This window comes from Rhinichthys klamathensis, unplaced genomic scaffold (genome assembly GCF_029890125.1).
Source record: "Rhinichthys klamathensis goyatoka isolate OS25496 unplaced genomic scaffold, OSU_Roscu_1.1 h1tg000108l_1, whole genome shotgun sequence".
In the NCBI taxonomy this organism is placed as follows: domain Eukaryota; kingdom Metazoa; phylum Chordata; class Actinopteri; order Cypriniformes; family Leuciscidae; genus Rhinichthys; species Rhinichthys klamathensis.
In genome coordinates, this window is record NW_026606646.1 from 1363245 (window position 1) to 1384564 (window position 21320).

Here is a 21320-nt window from a genome sequence, read left to right on the forward strand (position 1 = left end):
TCAGGTTAAAATTTTTATAAAACACATAACTGATTACGAAACAAGTACATTTGGAAGCCAGGCTAAATAAGCAAGCACTATTGCTGTATTCCTAGCATGGGCTAGATCCACAGTCACTACTCAGATCCTAAATAAAGACATTGTCTATAATCATGAATACCAGAATATATGCACTAGGTTTTTTTATTTTATTTTATAAAACTATGAGTTCCAAATCCTTTTATTATAAACAAAGTTGGATGGTTAATCCATTATTTTCACTACCCCTTTTATAGACCCTTTAGGTTTAAAACACAATGGTTGTCTAACTAAAAATAAACAACAAACAATAAAATATTAATAATTAAGACCCATAATAATCGATGTAAGCACTTTAAGTCTTTACTGAAATCATCCTTCAGTTTACAGTCACATAGCATGTACCATTTTAATTGTATAACATCTTATACCCTTTTTTGTTTGTTTCAAAAATAGAAATAAAATAAAACAAATTCACATCATCATTTCAGTCATTACTTTACCACTAAAATATAGGATCGTTCCCCATTCTGCTTAATAAAGCTTTTGTTCATTCCTTATCCTTATATCACTTGAATCCCTGTCAATCATACAATGTCTAACCCTAACCTTTTTCATACCATTTAAACTTAATTTGACTTCCATAAATCCTATCAGAAATTGTATTTTCATAACATACATTTTCTTCTACTATATTTCTTCCATCTTGCCCTACATGCCAGTTCCTTCTGCATCCGAGTCTCTCACCACTGTCAGCCTAGTGACACTTAAAGTTCCCTCGTTAGGGGAATCATGGTATTTTATTAATTCTTCAATACTCTTGTTTTCTTATCATTAACTTCAACTTTATTTTTCATTATAACTACTTCTCACAGTATTTGTCTCAGTTCCACTTATCTTTACAGTTTTACAGAAACCAAAATATTATGTTACTCAGATCCCAGCCCACAGCCATATAGCTGCTTTCTCTTTTTACCTTTATTAAATTGTAGTTTTCTTAGACATCTAATGTCATACATACATTTAAGGGATTGAGAAATAAAACCTTTTCTTTTTAGAAGTTATATTCACTCCTTCTTTGTTCGCCCTCCGGCCTTTCAATAAAAATGAGGGAGCTCACTCTGGATAATTTGGATAGTGACTTAGCCAATGTGTCACTTTGTCTCTCTGCCGTCAAGTCTATATATATATATTTTTTTTTTCCTACGTTTATCCTTATGATCCCACCTAGTTGTCTATTTAAATTTAGACCCTCAGTTGAATTTAGACAAGAGTTTTACCCCATAATGGACGGCAATCTTCTTTACAATTCCAATTTATATAAAATACTAATCCAGAGAGTAATTCAGTTCAATATCATAAATGACAAAAGCATTCATAATTACCAATAGCAGACAGAGCTGGAAAACCACTCCAATTAAAGCTCGTCCCATGTTCTGCATTGTCTTTTCATCAGATTGTCTTAGAATTATCAACTTTTTTAAAGTTGGTCATTTCACTTAACCCATCTGTAATGATAAAACACTAATTCCAGAGGTTAATGACACAATATCCTCAAAATCAGGAAATAATAGTACCCCAAACTAATACATACAAGACATAAAGTGCTGTCACCATCATACGCACTCATACTAGACACACATATGTTAACTGTTCATTTTCAATGTTCATTTTTCTTTATATTATTGCTAAAAGATTTAAATTTTAAATAAGATTTTAAACTTCCCATTTTCCGGTAGCTTCTACCTAATTTTACATGGTCTCCCAACCAGTTTCAAAGCATGCCTGTTCATTATTCATTAGAATTTAACAAGGTCAGCTGGGTTGTTTTGTTTCATTATCATTATTTTGCTTCAGCTTGCTCTAGCAGGCCAATAATGGAAAGACAGACACAGTTACCATCCCTTCCTCTGCTCAAGCAGTCTCTCTCACTATAAATAAATAATCTTTTTCAACAGCCTTCTAAGGCTGTAACTTAGACATAATGTAATATTAAATTAATTACAATAACCTTTGACCATTCACCTTGTTATCCAGACTTTTCTCAAATCTACAAAAGCTGTCTTCATCTTTAGCCACCACCATGTCTAACGACCTTCAGGAGTTAAAACTATGTCATAGACCTATTAGTTCAAAATCATCACTATGATTTTCCTTGCCCATAAGGCAAACCAGTACATAAAAAGTTTTGCTACTGTCTCCACAACAACTAATGGGAATCACTTCATGGCCTCAGCTGGCTCTTGAAAGCCCACTCCTGTTAGCCCTTTATCTATAATCTCCATCAGGGTGTTTTCCCCTGGCATATTTGCAGACGCTTGTCACAATAAAAAAAACAAGCCATACAATGAATGCGGTTTCTGGTGATTGGTATTAGAGGAACATCACGTTTCTGGGTCAGACTGTCTGTAACTCCTCACAGCTCATCCGCCCTAACGATAAAGGATGCTGCTGGCCTCACAGTCATCCGCTCCACTCTCATACCTTTCTCACATAAACACCTCCATCTTGAGATGCCCAGTGACTTTACGTGATCCACTCTGGCTTAGGTTGCCCCCTGTCTGGCCATTAGAAGGTCTTACCCGTCATTGAGTAGCCACTCGTGCCCACTGGTGACCGCTCTTTCCCATCACAGGCTGTTTGCTTCAACAGAACTCAGCTGTTTTCTAGAGCTTAGGAAAGGCACGTTCAAGAGTCACCAGAGCCATTCGGATTGCCTAATAGTGTTCACATAGGGAGACAGGTCAGAACAACAGTATTTAATCACTTAAATCCATTAACTATCTTAAAAGCAGCAACCTAGCTACTTGGATTATACTCAGTGAATTTAGATCACAACCGTACATTCAGTGTACATTTCCGTCGGCCCCTCCCCCGTTTCATGGTGGGGACTAAGATCAGACAAAGAAGTTACTGGTCCTAAATTAACCTAATCAAAAATGTCACTACAAATAGCTTATTATCACTTATGACACCGACTCAGGTAACAGCTTTTAGCTGACATTGACTGAGAGAGAGACATTGAATGAGAGAGGGACTGGTACACTGCACTCTGAACGTCTAACTTTATCTACCATCTTTTAACTCTATCCCAGCTTAAGGCATCTTTGCCAGATATTACATACGGTTTCAAATAAACATATTATTTATATTTGTCTTTTGCCCACACATCAGGAAATTTAGGCATTACAAATTTCCACTCAGATTGAGTCTGTTGCACTGGCAGTTTCAGCCACAGCACACATCAGATTCAGATAAGCAAACTGTTTCCTTACAGCCAATAACAAACTTATCTTTTGAAAGCAAAACATCAGCTTCTAGTTCTTTCATGGTCAACTTTTCAAGCTGTTTGTTTAATCAGCATTTAGCAACTGTTAATCCAGTACTGCTTCTGCTTATTTGTTCTTACATAAAAATAATTATTCTAGTTCTCAATAACGTTTCACATTTCTCAATCTCAATTTTAATTGTCAAGTTCTCAACCATAGTTTAATATTTGACTTAAGATTTCTCTTGGAGTTTATCAATCTCCAATTAGGATTCACACACTAAGTTTGACGAGGCAAGCACTCTCTGCTTGTGATACTTTTGCAGTTATTGTAAATCATCTGTGAGATTAGTCTCTCTATATCATCTAAAACCTTTTTAAAATGTTTAATTACAACACAATCATCCTTTAAGTTACTTTGATATATTCTGCAACTCACATTTGTTGGAGTCATTCATTTTACATCAACCTGTATTCATCAATTCACTTATAAAAATTAGTATTATAGATCTTTTCTTCAAAAGGGTTCATGTGTCAGCCTCAACGGCTCCAACTTACTACACGCCCTTGAAGCAGTGTGTGTCCCATTCAGGAATGTAAACAGAGCCACTGATTAAGCAGTTCTCTGTATTCTTTTACAGTCCACCAGTGGCGGATTTAATCATAATAACCCAATCATAATCTTCATCATTATTATTGGCAGAACATTAATTTTCATAAGCTGCAAAATATTCTAAGTTGTTTTCACAAAGTGTCTGTTTAACTTTAGTCGCTTGTCCAGGGAAATTATCCCTGACCCAGAATTTCTTTCACTTGCTTCTTGTAATCATCGTAAGCAATACGAGGCTAAACATTTAAATTTTTCTGTTTCTTTGTTTGGTTGTAGCCAGTCAAGTTGTTTAAATTTCCAATCAGAATCAAAATCCTGACTACCATTTACTTAATCATTTCTGCAAATTTATTTAAAGTGAGGGCTTTAGAGCACAGCTGCTTACAGCGTTTGCTTTTCCTGACTCACTATTTGTTTCAGGACTCTTCAGGTTACTGATTAAGTTATTACATTTTTCTGCCATATCTTAATCATGGTTCATACTCACCTGAAGTTATTGCAGAAATGGAGGCGGCGATCTTTGAACAACACAGCTTGGCTTCTGCGTGATGAAACTGCAAAGTATACTCCAAAATCACAGTTACATATACTGGTCCATGCCAATTTGGGTCACAACTTTTTACATTTTCTCTCGGAATCGTTCCTGATGCATCCCTGGCAAACAACCCTGTTATTGTTAGTATCCCTAACTGCCTGATTCACTTCACTAAGTTCGGGGATCCCCTATCTGAGATGGAAGAGATTGAGCAGGTTTACGGTGCCACTGGACCTCTAGCCCAGGGATGTGCTCTGCTGGGGTGGTGCTACACCAGTAATGCCCAGCGGGGCCCCCACAGAGCACGCTTCGCTTGCGCTGTCTGCTGCCGTTACCCTTAACGACGCTCTCAGCGACTTCTTATACTGTCAGCAGTATAATTAACTTACTCCTTCACTCGCCTCATCGGAGTGAAGCTTCACTCGCCTCATCGGAGTGAAGCTCTCCCGCTCTCCTTCAAAATCTCTTCCAGTCAGACAGCCCTAACAATTAACAAAAGCTTACTACCTTGTTTGTTGATTTGCCAGGGGTGTCACCGAGAATAATTGCCAGCGCATCCTCCACCATAACTGTAAGGGGTGTACAGTCAAAGACCCAGAACCAGATATGAAGAATGAAGACCCGGAGTCAGAATTATAAAAAAATTAAAGAAAAGTTTTACTGAAGATAGTTTGCATTTTCATCAGCAGAAGTCAGCTTCAAGACTCACACAGGAGTTCGTAGGCCGCCCCGCTTACAGTTACAAAGATCACAGCAGTTATACCATTTCCAAGGTCTAAGCTACGTCATTGCTTACAGGCTGAATGATTCTCATTGGCTAAGAAACATTAAGAGCCTAAACAATTTAACACATGTGAGGAGATAGGGGTGCCTATCGCCATTAGTAAGATAGTTGTCGTCCACTCATTGGATTTAGGTCTGTGGTGGCCTCGCAGGTTAGAGAAGGGCGCCGGGGTGTCTGGTCCGACCGTCCAGAACCTACATAGAATGTCATACGCACACACACACAAATAACAGACACTAGCAAATAACAGCTCCCATCAAGGCTGAAGAGAGTCTGAGCTCCTTATTATCAGTTAAGTATACCAAAACATACTGCTAAAACATTCACTCGTTTGGGAGAAAAACAGATCACTGGTATTTACTCCCAAGGAAGGAAATATACTGGAAAGAATACATTTTAATACAACAATTAAAGTTTGATAGTAACGCTCAATATAGCTTGACCATATGTCCAACGAAGGATCATATGTGTCCACGCTGCCTTTAGGACCCTCTAACCTTTCTACTGATCCCAGAGAAAGAGACAAACGGCCTTGTGGGTTACGTGGCCTTCGTGTCCTGCGTGTACTACGTGCAATCTCAAAGTAAGATTGGGATGCACCTAAAAGAAACTGGTTACTTGCATCCATGCATTCAAGAAAATATAATTTCACAGGCACAAAGAATATAAAAATTATTATGTGATAATGAATATATTTGATTATTGATTTTTATAAAGGAAGTATATAACCATTCAAAATGATATATGATTATATATGTATTTGAAGAGGCAAGGGATTTTGACCAACCCTTCAAAATGAAAGCAGATATTTAGAAACATTGATTGCCTTTGAGAGGTAGTTTCTTCATATCTTAAATGAACAAATAACACAACCAAATGTTACCACAAGATATCACTGCCGCCTGTCACAGGGTGCATGAAGCTAAAACTAATCAGGTTACAGGAAGATGGGATTTTAAAATGAAAGATTTCAGTCATGAATAAAAACATAAAACAGGAATATAACTGAAACCCACGTGACAGATATGCCTTTACCTGTCTGTCCACAGGTCCGAGCGGTACAAACATCATCATTGGCTCCATAGCAGGAGCGATACTGCTGGCAGCTATAGTACTGGGAGGAACAGGCTGGGGCTTCAAGTAAGGCATCCACAACAAACTGCATGTTCAAGTAGCATTTTCCTCATTCAGTATAAATTATTTATGCTTTATTAATATATGGCTTTTAAGAAATTGAAGGTTTTTTTTTTGTGGTTTACTGTATTGTCCTATCACTGAAAATAGACTTCAATAAATAATTTTAAAGGGGTCATAGGATGCTTGTGTAATGTATACGTTTGTGCATTTATAAGATCTTACAAAGCTCGTAGTCTCCCACAGAAGATTTAAAGCTGCTGGAGGTAACTTTTGTAAAAAAATATTTTTTACATAGGCTATTTGTTAAAACTGTCATTATGTCCTGACAGTAGAATATGAGACAGATAATCTGTGTAAAAATCAAGCTCCTCTGGCTACCCCCAGTGGTCCTATTGCCATTTGCAGAAATACACGCTCCCGGTCAGAAACAACCAATCAGAGCCAGGAGGAATGTCTTAGCAGTGTCAATCACGCTCGTGTACGCGCTGATCACACCCCTCTCTTGCACAGCGCGAGCCGTCGTTCAAACTCAAGATTGCCGGCGTGCTGCAGCTGTGCTAATGGCAGAGAAACAACCTAAACTGCCAATTCTCGAGTGACACCTGCTCATAAAACAAAGAGGCAAAAGGAAAAAGACTGATGACGATAAACAAGCGAAAAAGAAAGAATTACACAGAGCCCATTGACTCGGTGTCAAAACTCTAGCCGCGTAACATAGATAAAATGTCACGCACTGTGCAAAGCAACAATTGAAACCTGCTAATTCACTGGCTTGTCATGTTGCTGTAATAATGTACTAGCACACCTTATCTAGCATTATATATCGCTAGAATAGTTACTTACATACTGTTACGTTAGTTACCGTTATATTATCTTACTAGCTATTTATTACTTATAGAAAGGGTGCAACATAATAAAGTTACATTACATGCATTGCAAAATACGTAATGATTTGAGGACCAAGTTTGTTGTCAAAGTATGGGCAGGCCATAGTCAATGTAAAGCATATTGTTACTGTTTCGTCCCTATTAGTGAATGTGCCATATAACTTTTTATCCGCTGTTATCGGTGGCCCTGTTTACTAGCCTGCGCGTTCACGGCAGGCTCCGCTGTGGAGGACGAGCTGTGGAGGGAGGGCTGTAGCGAGGCAGAGAGCAAGGGGGTGGGACCTGTAAGTTGTGCTTGTTCAAATTTGCAGGCTAAGTCAACGTTTTCTCAAAACTCCCTACTGCAGCTTTAACACTGATCCAGACCTGCCTTGATGAAAATCCAGATATAAACGCTGGGGTTTTAGGATGCAAAAGCAAAACCAGTGGTTAAGATTTATTTATAATGCTGTTCCTGAGCAGTACAACCCAAAAGTTAGCTTGTGTACAGCGCTTTTTTACAGAATACAGAATCCAGCTCGTACAATGCTGGCTGCACACACCTAAATAAACTAGAAAAATACACTTCAGTATTTTTCTTAAACAGTATTTCATGTTGTCACTTCAGGACATAAAGTTGTTAGGGTGAAGAAGACAATGAAACCATGTAATATCGTATCTGAAAGGTAAGAGATAAAAACTCACCACTGTGAAACGCTCTGCTCTTGCAAGATTGGTTCCGGTCTATCTGCTCGATGCTTTCAGAATCTCACTCGGGATTGAACTCGTATGGTAATACCGTCGACATTATTAACTGTGTGTTTACAATTGCTTAAAGCCTTGGAACCTGAAGCTCACGATTATGGATGGTAAGGGACGTTACATTTCTGACACACATTCAAGTTTTTTTGGCCAATCACAGTGCAATGGGTCAGCTGGCCAATCAGAGCACTGTGGAGTTTTCAGAAGGAGGGGCTTTGTATGTGCATAATAGGTACTGCAATAATGTACAGTATGTGCAAATAATGTGTTTTTTGAACATTAAAACATGTAACCATATTCTATTAATAGCATCTTATGACCCCTTTAATTATCTTGACTGCTTGTCTTATTTTTATGGTAAATGCAGCACAGTGTTTTAATGTGACAAATACATATACACAAATACAGTCCTATTCTCTCTCTGTTTTGTTTCTTGACTACAGAAATATCAGAAGAGGAAGGTATGAACCCGCCCAACAAGACATGTGATATCATACACCCATGTCCACCTAGCATATATCACACCAGCTGTTTTTTCACATCTTAGTTTCTCCATTTAGTTTCTGTTTTTATTTCATTTTTTAAAAAGAAAGATAGAAAGAAACGTGGTCCCACTTTATATTAAGTGTCTTTCCCATTTAAATTGCTTATCGTGTACATACGATTTTACGTTGTACTTATATTTTTAAATGACCTGCATATAATTACAACTGTCATTATTTCTGCAATTACAATGTTAACCCTTCCATTACACCTCTAACCATACCACCAAACCTGTCTCTAACCTTACCCGTATCAGTGAAAGTGTTTTGAACACTGTAAGTCGTTGTTCTTAACATAAAATGTTTTATGTAAATACATAGCAATTAAAGACACCTAATGCAAAAGTGTGACCAAAAATGTTTGCAATGCTTTTTTACATATTCATATCAATATACCAATAAATACACGCCACATTTATTCACAAATTCCAGTTAGTAGATATAATGCAGACCTCATTGGATTACCAATACAGAAACAACCCCGTAACCTCATAAAACATATATATTTGAGCTATGAACAATAAACTACCCTTGCCATTTTTATCATATAATTGCTTCAGTAACTTTTGAAGTTACTCGTGTGGTCTTCATTTAGGCAAATAAAGAATATAAACTACAATACATAGTGAATTGTATCATTTAACATATTCTTTCTCTTCCTGTGTTTTCCTTCTTTTCTGTGTCTATTCTCCAGATCTGGAGGGGGATAAAGCATGTCATCTGCTCTCCTGTGCTTCTGCACTGTGTTCTTTAAACTTTGAGGGAAACAGAAGAAACTACCCATGTCTTCCACTCTCTCACCAAACTCCCTTCTGTCTCTTCCACTTCCTGTTACTGCCTGTCACCTGTTGCCTCGAAACACTCCAGTACATCCCATGGTAACATTCTTAAACTGATTTCAGTTTTGAAGATGTTAGTTGTTAGTAATCAGTTTTGGTCTTTTAAGGCATAATTTGCTCACCCTTATGTTGTTTTGAACACATATGACTTTCTTTCTTTCTTTCTTTCTTTCTTTCTTTCTTTCTTTCTTTCTTTCGCGGAGCACAAAATGAGATGTTGAGCAGAAATGTCACATTGTTGAGTTCCGGAAACGGACCAAAAAGCACCATAGAGATTGCTTGTGCGCTATATGCAGATATATATCACTGCATATTCAAACATGGCGCCTCGTGACGCATCACTTCAGGTCAATAGTCAGAATTATCAGTACAAAAACAAAATGTTATTAAAATCATTAGACATTTTTATGTATTATACTGGTCCTAATCAGCGAGCTGCCACATGAATCGAAACCGACACTGAGAAGCCGTGACTTTTCAAGTTGTTCCATGCAGATAGACAGATTCTTCCCCAAACATTTTGGAGAAAATCTCTCAAAATATATATGGATTTCCCAGTAGAAATCTACCTAAAAAAAATGTATCTCGTGCAATGGAATGTCTGCTTGCATTCCATGTTTACCCTCATACGAGTCTGATATCTATACTCTTGCTGCTTTTTATATCATCCATAATAGTTAAAAAACATGCATAACCATATGAATGTACTTTTATGTAACAAAAAATAAGGCATTGCTTGTATGAGTTTAACGTGAGTTTAATGTAGTAGGCTATATACTTTTCATAAGCACATAGCTGAGTGAGGCAAGGCCAGGTCATTTTAGTAAAATATGTATTATGTAAAATTTGTAAATCTTATAAGAGGAACACTGAGCTGAGGATACATATGTATGTATATAATGTATATGACAGCACTATGTTGCCCTTCGACTGTAAAAATAACACTGTCAGATAAAAGCACAAACAAATTTATAGGGGTCGAGAATGAAGACCACGTTGACACCGGTGGGCAAAACCACAATAGTCAAAGTCATATTTCCAATCATTTTTATGTTACAATCGTGTCCACTATATAGTATAAAGGTGCACTAAGTGACTTTGTTTTTCTGGCTGATGTCACAGAGCTCTTAGGCTTTATATTGACAGCTGTCAGTGTGGATCAAGGTTATCATCACTTTACATGTTCAAATTATTAACTTTATTTTTTTATTTTTTTAGTTCTTTTAGTTACTTGTAGTTTTGATAGATAATAGATAATTGTATTTTTATTTTAGGACATACAGTACTTCTGTTTCAAACATTCAGAAACAAGCGAGACTTTAGAGGAAAGAAACATATGTATTTACAATAAATCATACAAAACAACATATCAGCTCCATGCTGCTTATTGATTCTCGTGCAGAGCCAGCAGAAAAGCAGAAGGGCGGCAGTGCGTTTACACACTAAAGGTGCAGAGTCAGACTGGGTCATTTCAACTCTCTTGTACGTTTTCATGTCGCCATTGTGTACGTAATGAAATATCAAACTCACAAATTGTACTGATGGACATTACATTAGTTTTCTTGATCATTTTCCATCCTGTTAGACTTTATAATATCAAAATCCAGTTCTTAAATGACATCATCCTTCAGTACGTATTAGCAATGGATTCGATGATGCGATGCTCTGCACTCTTAGAAAAAAGGTTCCGTGGGGTTCTAGAATTTTAAAGAATGCTCGGTTACACTTTATTTTAAGGTGCCCTTAGTGTAATTACAAATAAGTACTGAGTAATAGTAATTAACATGTACTTACTATGTAATTAGGGTTAGTTGCTCGTAATTATATATAATATAATGTTATTACTATGTTATTACAAGATGTGTAACAGGGACACTGTCAAATAAAGTGTTACCGAACGCTTTATGCCAAAAAGGTTCTATACAAGGACAAATGTCTTAATACTTTCATGTTTAACAAGTTATTTCATCTTTTTCATTTTTCATTAAAAGGGTTTACAAGCTGCTTAATTCATGAAAGTGAATTAAAACTAAATTAAAACTAAATCCATAAAATGATCCCATGACGGGTCTATAAATGAAGCGACTGACAGAACCCTTTCTTCTAAGAGTGTGTTACTGTAACTCACAGTTTCATTCTGAAAATCTGTATGATAATATAACAATTTAGTATATGCAGTATAACTAACTTTTTAAAACCCTCTTATAAGCTAACCCACAGTGTCTCTCAGCTTTGTCAAGAACTTTAACTTTAACTTTATTTCTAACTTGTTAGGCATCATGGAGACCTGTTCATTGTGTAAATAATCAAGCTGTGCTGAATAATGTTTAAGAGACTGAGACGGATCAGAACATATTTGTAGAAGAGTCTAATATACTTTATTATAGAACTACTTCCTTAAATGACAACTTAAGCATTTTTAACCTTTTCAAGTTTTAAAAATGAATAAAAGTACTGTAGAAGAGGTATGAGCCAGTTACTGAATAATACACAGTGGATACTTTATAGTGATCACAGGAATGTGGGTGCTTTTCCATAGAAACATGCTTGCAAATACCGTCTCATCTTAATCATTTAAGGCGAGACACTACAGGTGAATAGGGTAATTTTTTTAACTAGCAGATATCACCATGAAACTTTCCCAATTGATTACCTACATTAAGATGAGAAAAAAATGTATTACAAGTTTTCTGTAATTTAATGTTTAAATATGCAAATTATGCATTATCTAATTAAATATGCGCTAATTTGCATATATTTCAAAAAATGAAATCTGAGTATTGGATAAAGCCAGGTTCAAAATTATTTTTCCGTTGTGTTCACATATTAGATGGGAAAAAAATTATGGATCTCTACTTTTGTTATCCTATAAATCAGAATATACTGTCAATAGCCTTGAAAATGATTTTTGCCATGTTTTTTTGAATGAAATGTTATATAAATCGGGCTAGCAATAATATATTTACAAATCCCTCTGTAAATGTCTTCATAATATAACTAGGTACAAGACTGGAAAGTTTGGTGTGTATACGTAGGTGCTACTGAAGTCGAGATTGTGAACTTGGAGTATGAGAGAAAATTCATTTTTAAGAAAACGGGCTTTAAAGATTTAGCATCGGCCAATGAGATTGCGCATTTGCGCCCTTTTACTTTCACGATTGGTTGCTGATAAAAAGGAAATGACCATATTTGGATCCAACAACATTGTACAGGAGAGAGAGAGCTTTCTAACCATAGACATAATAAATACATTTATTATGTCTATGTTTCTAACGGTGTGTGTGATGACGGTGCAGATCGCGATCGTGGAGCAACGGATGATTTACAACGCCAACTTTTGATGAATTTATGAGAAATCTACAGATGCAAAGACAAAGTGTAGTAAAATAGAGACCTAAATGTGTATTTCTGACTTTTTTTCACCACAAGTATGAAACAAGACATGTTTTTGAAGACAAATATCCCGAAATCTCAAAATTGACCAGTGAAAAAAAAACTATGTTTTTGCCTGCCGTGTCTCGCCTTAAAAAGTATCCATGCAGCCTTTTGTTTTAGTAGAATCAAGTAACGATTAATTAGCAATATTTATTTCTTCAGACTAAATGTTTGGTCGTATTTTCCTGTGCCTTCAAAAATACTTCATAATCAAAGTTACATTCGCCAATGATCAGCCTGTTCCAAAAGTTACTATAGAGGTACATGTGGTCATGTGTAATGTTATCAAATACAGTACAGCCAAAAATCAGATCTGAACATACAGTATTAAATTAAAGACATGTATACATTTATATATGTCTTTAATGATCTGATAATGTAAATATATTGGGTCCTTTAAAAACACAATCACACATCTACACCAAATATAGAGCATGTGCAAGATTCCAAAGAATGTTTTTTTTTTTTTTTTTTTTTAATTTATTGATTGATTGATTTTGGGGTTAAAAGTTCTAGTGCAGTCCACCCTACATCTTGAGCCACGTTTTCATCCAACTGATAGTTTAGGTTGCATGTTGTTGGACCACTAAAGAACATCTGTGACAAATACATCAACTTGATAGATGCTGAGAGGAATTTTTAAGGACAATCTATTAACGTAGCCAATAACGTGTTTTTAATATATTGCCTTCAGTCACATTCCAACATTTCATTAAAATCACTGTGTCTTTCATTCACTGATTTCCAGTGTTTTAGAAGTTTTCTCTTTGAGTGTGATTTTTTTAAAACTTCTTATAGATTTCTATGTCTAGGGTTATTATGGAAATATTATACTTTGTAATACATTTTAGACAATTTGATTGATAGATTGAATGACATCTAGGTAATATCAGGTTCAGCTAAAGCTCACTGCAAATAAGAATTTTCCTCAATGATGCGACACTATCTCGTTTCAAGCGGTTTGTAATAAACATCTCAACATCGATTAGCACTGTGGTAGAGAAAAAAAAAACATCCCAGAAAAATGTTCTTCTTTCCACGACTTGATGATTTGTTGTATTGCCAAGAATAGGCTGCCAGCAAATTAATGCTTGTTTTTTTTTTAATTGTTTCTGTCACTGATGTTTCGGAAGATCATTTTTTTCAGAATGTATAAATGACGACATTAATGCCAACAGCAAGAGAGCAGAACAATGTTTCTTTTATGTATATTATTATTGTCTGTATGCAAAGGTCTAAATGTATTTGTAACACAGAAAACACAAATGTACTAGACAATTTTTTGTCATGATTTGTCAAATTTCACAAATACAAGTATCTACTGTGTATCAATATGTAGTTAAAAAAAAAAAACTTCGAAAGCATTCAAGAGTAGCAATGTTTTATTGTATATTTGTGTATAACAACTGCCATAAAAAACAAGAATTCCTGGAGAAATGTCTTCCGGGGTGTGAGTCTGTGTGTACATTTTGTAAAAAGAAACAAAAGAATCTACTCAGCATGCCTGTGAGTGAAATGTTGAAAACAACTCATTTCTGTTCTTTTTCTCAGAGGAGATGCAATGTAATTATTTTTTTTTTCAATCTTCAAAAAACACTGGCAATGTTGACAAGACTTGCAAGTTACGAAGCTAAAATAAATAAAGACTTGAACATTTCTTGCATTGTTTTTAATAAACTATCTCAAGTGTATGAAAACGCCACCTTTCTTTAGTCTCTCCTTTATCCAACGTTCCTGTGCGAGCCAATCACAGAAGACTTATGATAATTAGTGGGAGGATCTCCTGAATTAGAGAAGGAAAAATTCGGTTAGCCAGGCACCTGAGAGATAATGATGATGCGAGAGAGGAAAAAAATATAATAAATATAAATATAATCCACAGGCGTAACAATACATACATATTCCAAGGCAGCTTTACAGATATGATCTATGTGGTATTATTAGCCTATAACTTGTGTGTTTAACTGAACTGGGTGATTTTTTTTGTTCAATTTTGGGAGAAAGAACTCATATAGTCTATGTAAATTTACATAAATACCTTTTTACAGTTTCAGTTTTAGAAAAAAAGTAGAATTTAAGCAAGGAAATATTCTACTGTATAGAGGCACATGGGAGACCAAAGCAAATATTTTTACATTCCATTTGCTGTAACTGAAAAAGCAAATTAAAACAAATCCAGTATTCCATTCCCTTAACTTTCCTAAAGAGGACAAAATATATATAGAGACTGCATTTAGCCTTCAAAACATAAGAATTGTGTTCAATTTTGACGATCACCATGATAAACAAAATGTGTATTGTTGGTCACAGAGCTTATTTTCTACTATAAAGAAAATGCCAGTGGGAAAAATATGTTTTGGGAACTTCCAGGTATTGTATATGGAGACACAATAAATCTGTCATTGCCATACTGTATAAAATGAAACTAATTCAAATTCTGCTATAAAGCAGCTGTGCAGAAGACAATTGTATTATTATTCAGCTCAAGTCAGTTCAGTGTTGATTCAGTTAATCAATTATCAGATGAGTTCAATTCAGCTAAGAAGCTCTACAGAAGACAATAGTTCATAAGTCAGTTCAATGTTGATGTAATTCAGTTTAATAACAGTGTTGATGTTGCAGGATTCATCAATTATGAAACAAATTCGATTTAGATATTAAGCAGCTCTGTGGGAGACAGTGGTGTCATAAACTCGTTTCAGTTCAAGTTTTTGTTCTTATTTAATAGTGTCAGTGCAGACAAGTGATAATGCAGTATTACTGAATTAAGTGTCTTTGAAACCCCAATTAAGCAAGCCAAAGGCGACAGTGGCAAGGAACCCAAACTCCATCAGGTGGAGAGAAAAAAAACCTTGAGAGAAATCAGACTCAGTAAGGAGGCCAGTTCTCCTCTTGACAAAAGAACGAACACGGTGTGAATTATGATTCCTGGCTGCATCACAAGTCAGACTGTGGATTAATAACATTCAAATGGTCATCCAGCTCCTTTTGCTTGAAGATCGGGATACATCACGCTGGCATTTGATGGGACGAGTAGCATGTAGTCTGTAGCATGTACAGGGTGAAAAGCAACAGTTCTAGTACTGAGCCTTGTGGTACTCCACACTGAACTCCGATCTTCAACGAGATGGAACTGGATCAATATTCTGATCCAATCTGACTTCTGACCTATAATGCTGCCTGAATCATAATCATACACTGTTCATTCATTGGCCAGAGGAGAACTGGCCCACCGACTGAGCCTGTTTTCTACCAAGTTTTTTTTTAGTTTTTTTATTCTGTCACCTGATGGAGTTTTGGTTCCTTGCCACTGTCACCTTTGGCTTTTGTCTTGCTTAGTTGGGGACACTAAATATTCAACACTAATATTGATCTGCCTGCATTGACACCATTATATGAGAACTGAACTGAGCTGGACGATGACATCACGGTTTTCTCCAGAGTGGCTATATATATAAATGAACTAAATGAAGAACTTTTTTACAACAAAAATGAACCATAACTGAACTTACTTAAGTTGGACTATGACATATTTTCTAAATCTGCTGTACAGCAGAAACAAACTCTGTTGTATTATTTTCCTGTTATCACTGTAAAGCTGATTTGAAACAATCTGTATTGTAACAAGCGCTATATATATAAAGGTGACTTGACTGAACTTTTGATTGATATGATACCTCTTTGTTTACTGCCACAAATTGATAATGGTCAAATAAAAACGACTTGAACCATCCTAAATGCAATTCCACTAGACTTCCACTCAGTGGCGTAGACAGGGGAGGGGCCATGGGGGCACTGGCCCCTCCTGAAAACTGATTGGCCCCCCAGTGTGCCCCCACCCTTCTACTTGTCTGTCACTCAAAAATTCAAATCATAATCTTTCAGTTTGTAGTTAGTTAGGGGCCTTAAGCACATTTTCGCGCAAATTCATCTAAAAAGCGCCAAATTTGGCACAGATGTAGCTCACGTCATACTGAAATGATTTAGCTAGGGCGCCGGAGCCAGCGACCCTTGGGGCCAAGATGGCGGCCAAATCCAATATGGCCGCTGCCCGAAAAGGGTTCCGGCTATAACTTTTGAACCACATGAGTTACAAATACAAACTTGATATGTTTTTCAGTTTAATTGATCATGGGAAACACATAGGAATGTTTATATTTATGACCCAGTATATCTGGACCCCTTGATCCTCCAATTCCAATATGGCCGCTGTCCAAAACAGCAGTTTGGGCTGTAGTATGGTAGCCTGGCTCCGCCCTCCTACGCACTTCCGCTCAATTTTATTTTCCTTCAGTACTACGTCTGGGATTGTGCTGTAGACTTTGGTTTCCAGAAATAATTTTTTTACCGGTTCAATCAGCGAACAGAGGGAGTGGCTGAGAACGATGACGTTGATGTAGCGCGTCAGTTTGAGTTGGAGTTCAGTAATGGCAGCGGAGAAAGACGTGAGAAAATCTATTCGGTCCGTTGTTGCAAAACTGCCGAATATCCAGAAGTTAAAGCCGGAGCAAGATCAATGTTTGCTAAGTGTTGTTGGTGGCCATGATGTTGTGGCCCTCCTCCCCACGGGGTTCGGGAAAAGTTTAATTTTCCAGCTCACTCCGCTAGTGGTGAATGAGTTAGCTAAGGCGAACGATAGGATGCAAAGCCGATAGTTGTTGTCGTCTCCTCTTGTTGCACTAATGGAGGACCAAGTGAGGGAGGCAGAAAGGTTAGGAGTTGGTGCTGGGCAGCTCGGCGTGCACGATGATCACTGTACAGCATTTGCGGCAGATCCGAAACGACTGCAGCGGCGTATTGTTAATGATTACCCCCAGCTTCGACAGTTGACTGAATACATCACTGTCCTTAGTGTCAAATATACATTTAGAATTTAGAATTGTTCCTTGAACTCTTAAATTCGATGAACAAAACATGCAGCTCTCGTTGACAGACATCTTATTCTAAACATAATCCTTGCTTAAAACAATACACAAGTAATAACAGAAAACATAATACAAAAACAAACAAAAAATAAAAAATTCTGACTCTCCCTCATATATGCCTTTCCTACATTATCAATTAGAAAATTGGTGGGAATATTTGGAAAGGATGAATGATCAGGTAGATGCTTTCTTGTAAATGCAAATGTGGGGTATAAACATAGTCATTGTCATGGTAAAAAAAATATATATACATTAAGTTTCCATTTGGTTCAAAAGTTGTCAAAACCCTTTTTCGGAAAAGCGGCCATATTGAATTTAGGGAAATTGGGGGGTCTTGATATACCCAATCATAAATGTTAGTATTCCTATGGGTTTCCCATGGTCAAAAAAGGTAAAATAGACATCAAGTTTGTATTTATCTCATCTGGCTCAAAAGCTATAGCCAAATCCCTTTTCAGGCGGCGGCCATATTGGATTTAGGGAATTTGGGGGGTCTTGATATACCCAATCATAAATATAAGTATTCCTATGGGTTTCCCATGGTCAGAAAAGGTAAAATAGACATCAAGTTTGTATTTGTATCTTATCTGGCTCAAAAGCTATAGCCGAATCCCTTTCAGGCGGCGGCCATATTGGATTTGGCCGCCATCTTGGTTTCAGGAACCATTGGCTCGGGCGCCCTGGCTGAATCATTTCAGTATGCCCTCAGCTACATCTGTGCCAAATTTGGTGCTTGAAGATGAATTTGTGCGAACAATGGGTTGTAAGGCCCCATACTACAGCCCAAACTGCTGCTTTGGACAGCAGCCATATTGGAATTGGAGGATCAAGGAGTCCAGATATACTGGGTCATAAATATAAACATTCCTATGCGTTTCCCATGATCAATTAAGCTGAAAAACATATCAAGTTTGTATTTGTAACTCATGTGGTTCAAAAGTTATAGCCGGGAACCCTTTTCGGGCAGCGGCCATATTGGATTTGGCTGCCATCTTGGCCCCAAGGGTCGCTGGCTCCGGTGTGGTGAATAATCGGGTTACTCGGTGTGAATAGTCCGGGCGTAGGACCCCATTAGTATGCCAGTAGTATGCCTGATCTGAATCTGTTCTCGCGATAACTTGTAGCTAACGTGAGCTGTTTTAGTGTTATTATGTGGTAGCTTTATGTATAATGCTAACTCCCGTTGCTATATGCAAGGTAAGATTAATTTAAATTGCATATTGTATATGTAAATTGTGTATATTCTATATCTAATATTTAAAATCTCAAGTTGCGTCAATAGCAGAGGAGAAACACCGCGAAATTTAAAAATACTACTGTTATTGTGTATGAAATGTAGTTTTAAGAGTTTTTCAGTCGACAATGAAGTTGTTTTCAATCTCAAATATGTTGTTTGTTTATACAGATAGCGCCTATTTAAAATTATGATCTGACGTTTTCGGAGATGTGAGATCTAAGGGATCAGCGCTGAAGTACACCGCCTGGACCAGCCCACCTCGGCTAGTCCAACCATTCCTTCTTTCCTAGGAGACTCTTGAAGATAAAAACATATTGCAGCATCAAGCAATATCTAATTAATCATATCACAGTTCAATTTTCCAAGTTTTGATTTTAGATTGGGAGAAAAATCTGATTAATCATCTGTCCACTGTAGTGGACCTCATGCATCAATGCCATGGCTATATTTCAGCTACAGTTCATACTTATACTGTGAATATTGTTTTTGAAAATACTTAATCTGCAGTGACATTTATGTAAGTATTATATTATGTAAATAAATGTATTTGTATTATTAGAATGTAACGTTGGAACAGAGAACATTACTCACTGCTCCTAACTAAAGAACTTTTGTAGCTTTAAAAAGGATTCATTTATATCTAATTTATACATTATGCAGTGCAGAGTGTTGTACGCTTTATTCAATTTCTTTTTATTTCCCATATTTATCAAGACATCAGTAGCCTTATTAGTATCAGTGATACTGGCCTTCAAAAAATATGTCATTAAACAAGTAGTTAAAATATATTGTCTCTATATAAAATAAATATATTTAGTTATTTTATGTTTTTCTACATTAATCTGGAGATTAAATGTGAAGTGATTAAATGATAAAATATAGTAAAAATGTATAGAGACTTGGGTAACACTTAATAATAATGTTCAGTTATAGGCCATTAATAAGTGGTTAGTTAATGATGAACTAATCATTTACAAAACATGCATAAATGATTAACAAGTGATATACTAACATTTTATGTATGTTTTTTGCAATTTCCATTACACGTGATTAGTAAATGATTACCTAACAAAAAGCTGCAAAAGGGCCAAATTTCATCCCAAAATTTCACAAGTATGCGAGTCTCTATTTGCCCCAATGGAATAAATGCTTTGTGGGATCTCCATCTCAGCTCTGGAAGGCATAGACATGCATTCATGTCTCGGCACCTTCTAACAGAATACAAGATTTCGAGAATATCCAAGAAACTTTTTTTTTAGACCCAAAATATCTATAACGTACGTACACCTTATAGTTTTTTTGGGTAGAAAAATAAAGTTTCTTGGATATTCTCGAAACCGTGGATTCAAACCTCCTATTTGTACTTCTTATATTATTCAACAAAATTTTTATTGATATCTACTATTTCTTTTAGATTCTTGACACAAGGATTTCACAGCTCTGTAAAGCACATGGTGGAACTGGTTTACAGGTGCACACGTTCGTTCTCTGGTGGCGATCCTTCACTATCAAGAAACATGTGGATGACAGTCACATTTCTTGTCTGAAGGTAAATTAAAATCTATCAAATACATTTCAGGGGCAGGGGACACATTTACTTACTTATTTACTTAAAAATATTTTAAAGGACCTTGATGAGAATGAGACGGTCCTTATTCCAAGAATTGTTGGTGGACAGAGCCCCAAAAAGGGAAACCACTTCATTTTGTGGGTATGTATGGATAAAAAAACAATTACATTTTTGCTCAACAGTTGTTACTCTGGTTACAGCGGTTTCTGTTTATGTTGTAAAGGTCTTGGATGGTTTGCTGAATCGTATTCGCGTTTACAACCCCACTGGCAACTACAAGTCAATTTCTGCGATGGACCTGGCTATACTATGGTATTATGTGCTTTGTAAATGTCAAAATTGTTATCTTTATTTACTAATGTACATTTATTAATTTCTTTTTTCTTTTGTACAAAAGCAATGCCTTCCGAAATACTTGGGAAAATGGACTGTTGAGTACCCAGAACAGTGGAGGCTGGCTGACTCTAACAACTGTGGGGTTTTGGTTTGTACAGTAAGTTAAACAAATGCTTTTATTTATTTATTTTATTTTTATCTACATTACTTTAACAACTGTGTTTATTGCATTAGATGGCAGAAATGGAGGTGAGGGACAAATGGACCTCTATGAAAAACGAGGTGATACAGGGAGACGATCTGTGGCATCTGAGAAGATATCACGCATCATCAATGGCAGCATATGCTGTTCCCTCAAGCCTGTCCATCCATGACACCCCAGGTTCAACGAGCCAACTACGTTCTGCTGCGTTGCACCTTTGGGCTTGCAGATCCAAGTAAAAACATTGACACCAG

At 36.5% G+C, this 21320-nt stretch overlaps 1 protein-coding gene across 1 annotated transcript in view; it reads left to right on the forward strand.

Annotated features, from left to right (window-relative positions):
* The window catches only part of adam11 (ADAM metallopeptidase domain 11), a 66794-nt gene extending 57275 nt beyond the window's left edge, over positions 1-9519 (forward strand). The window contains exons 25-27 of the mRNA XM_056253663.1: positions 6265-6355; positions 8424-8441; positions 9217-9519. Of these exons, the coding sequence (XP_056109638.1) occupies positions 6265-6355; positions 8424-8441; positions 9217-9232 (125 nt within the window). The 3' untranslated portion in view covers positions 9233-9519. The remainder of the gene's footprint in view (positions 1-6264; positions 6356-8423; positions 8442-9216) is intronic.
* Positions 9520-21320: the final 11801 nt, after the last annotated feature.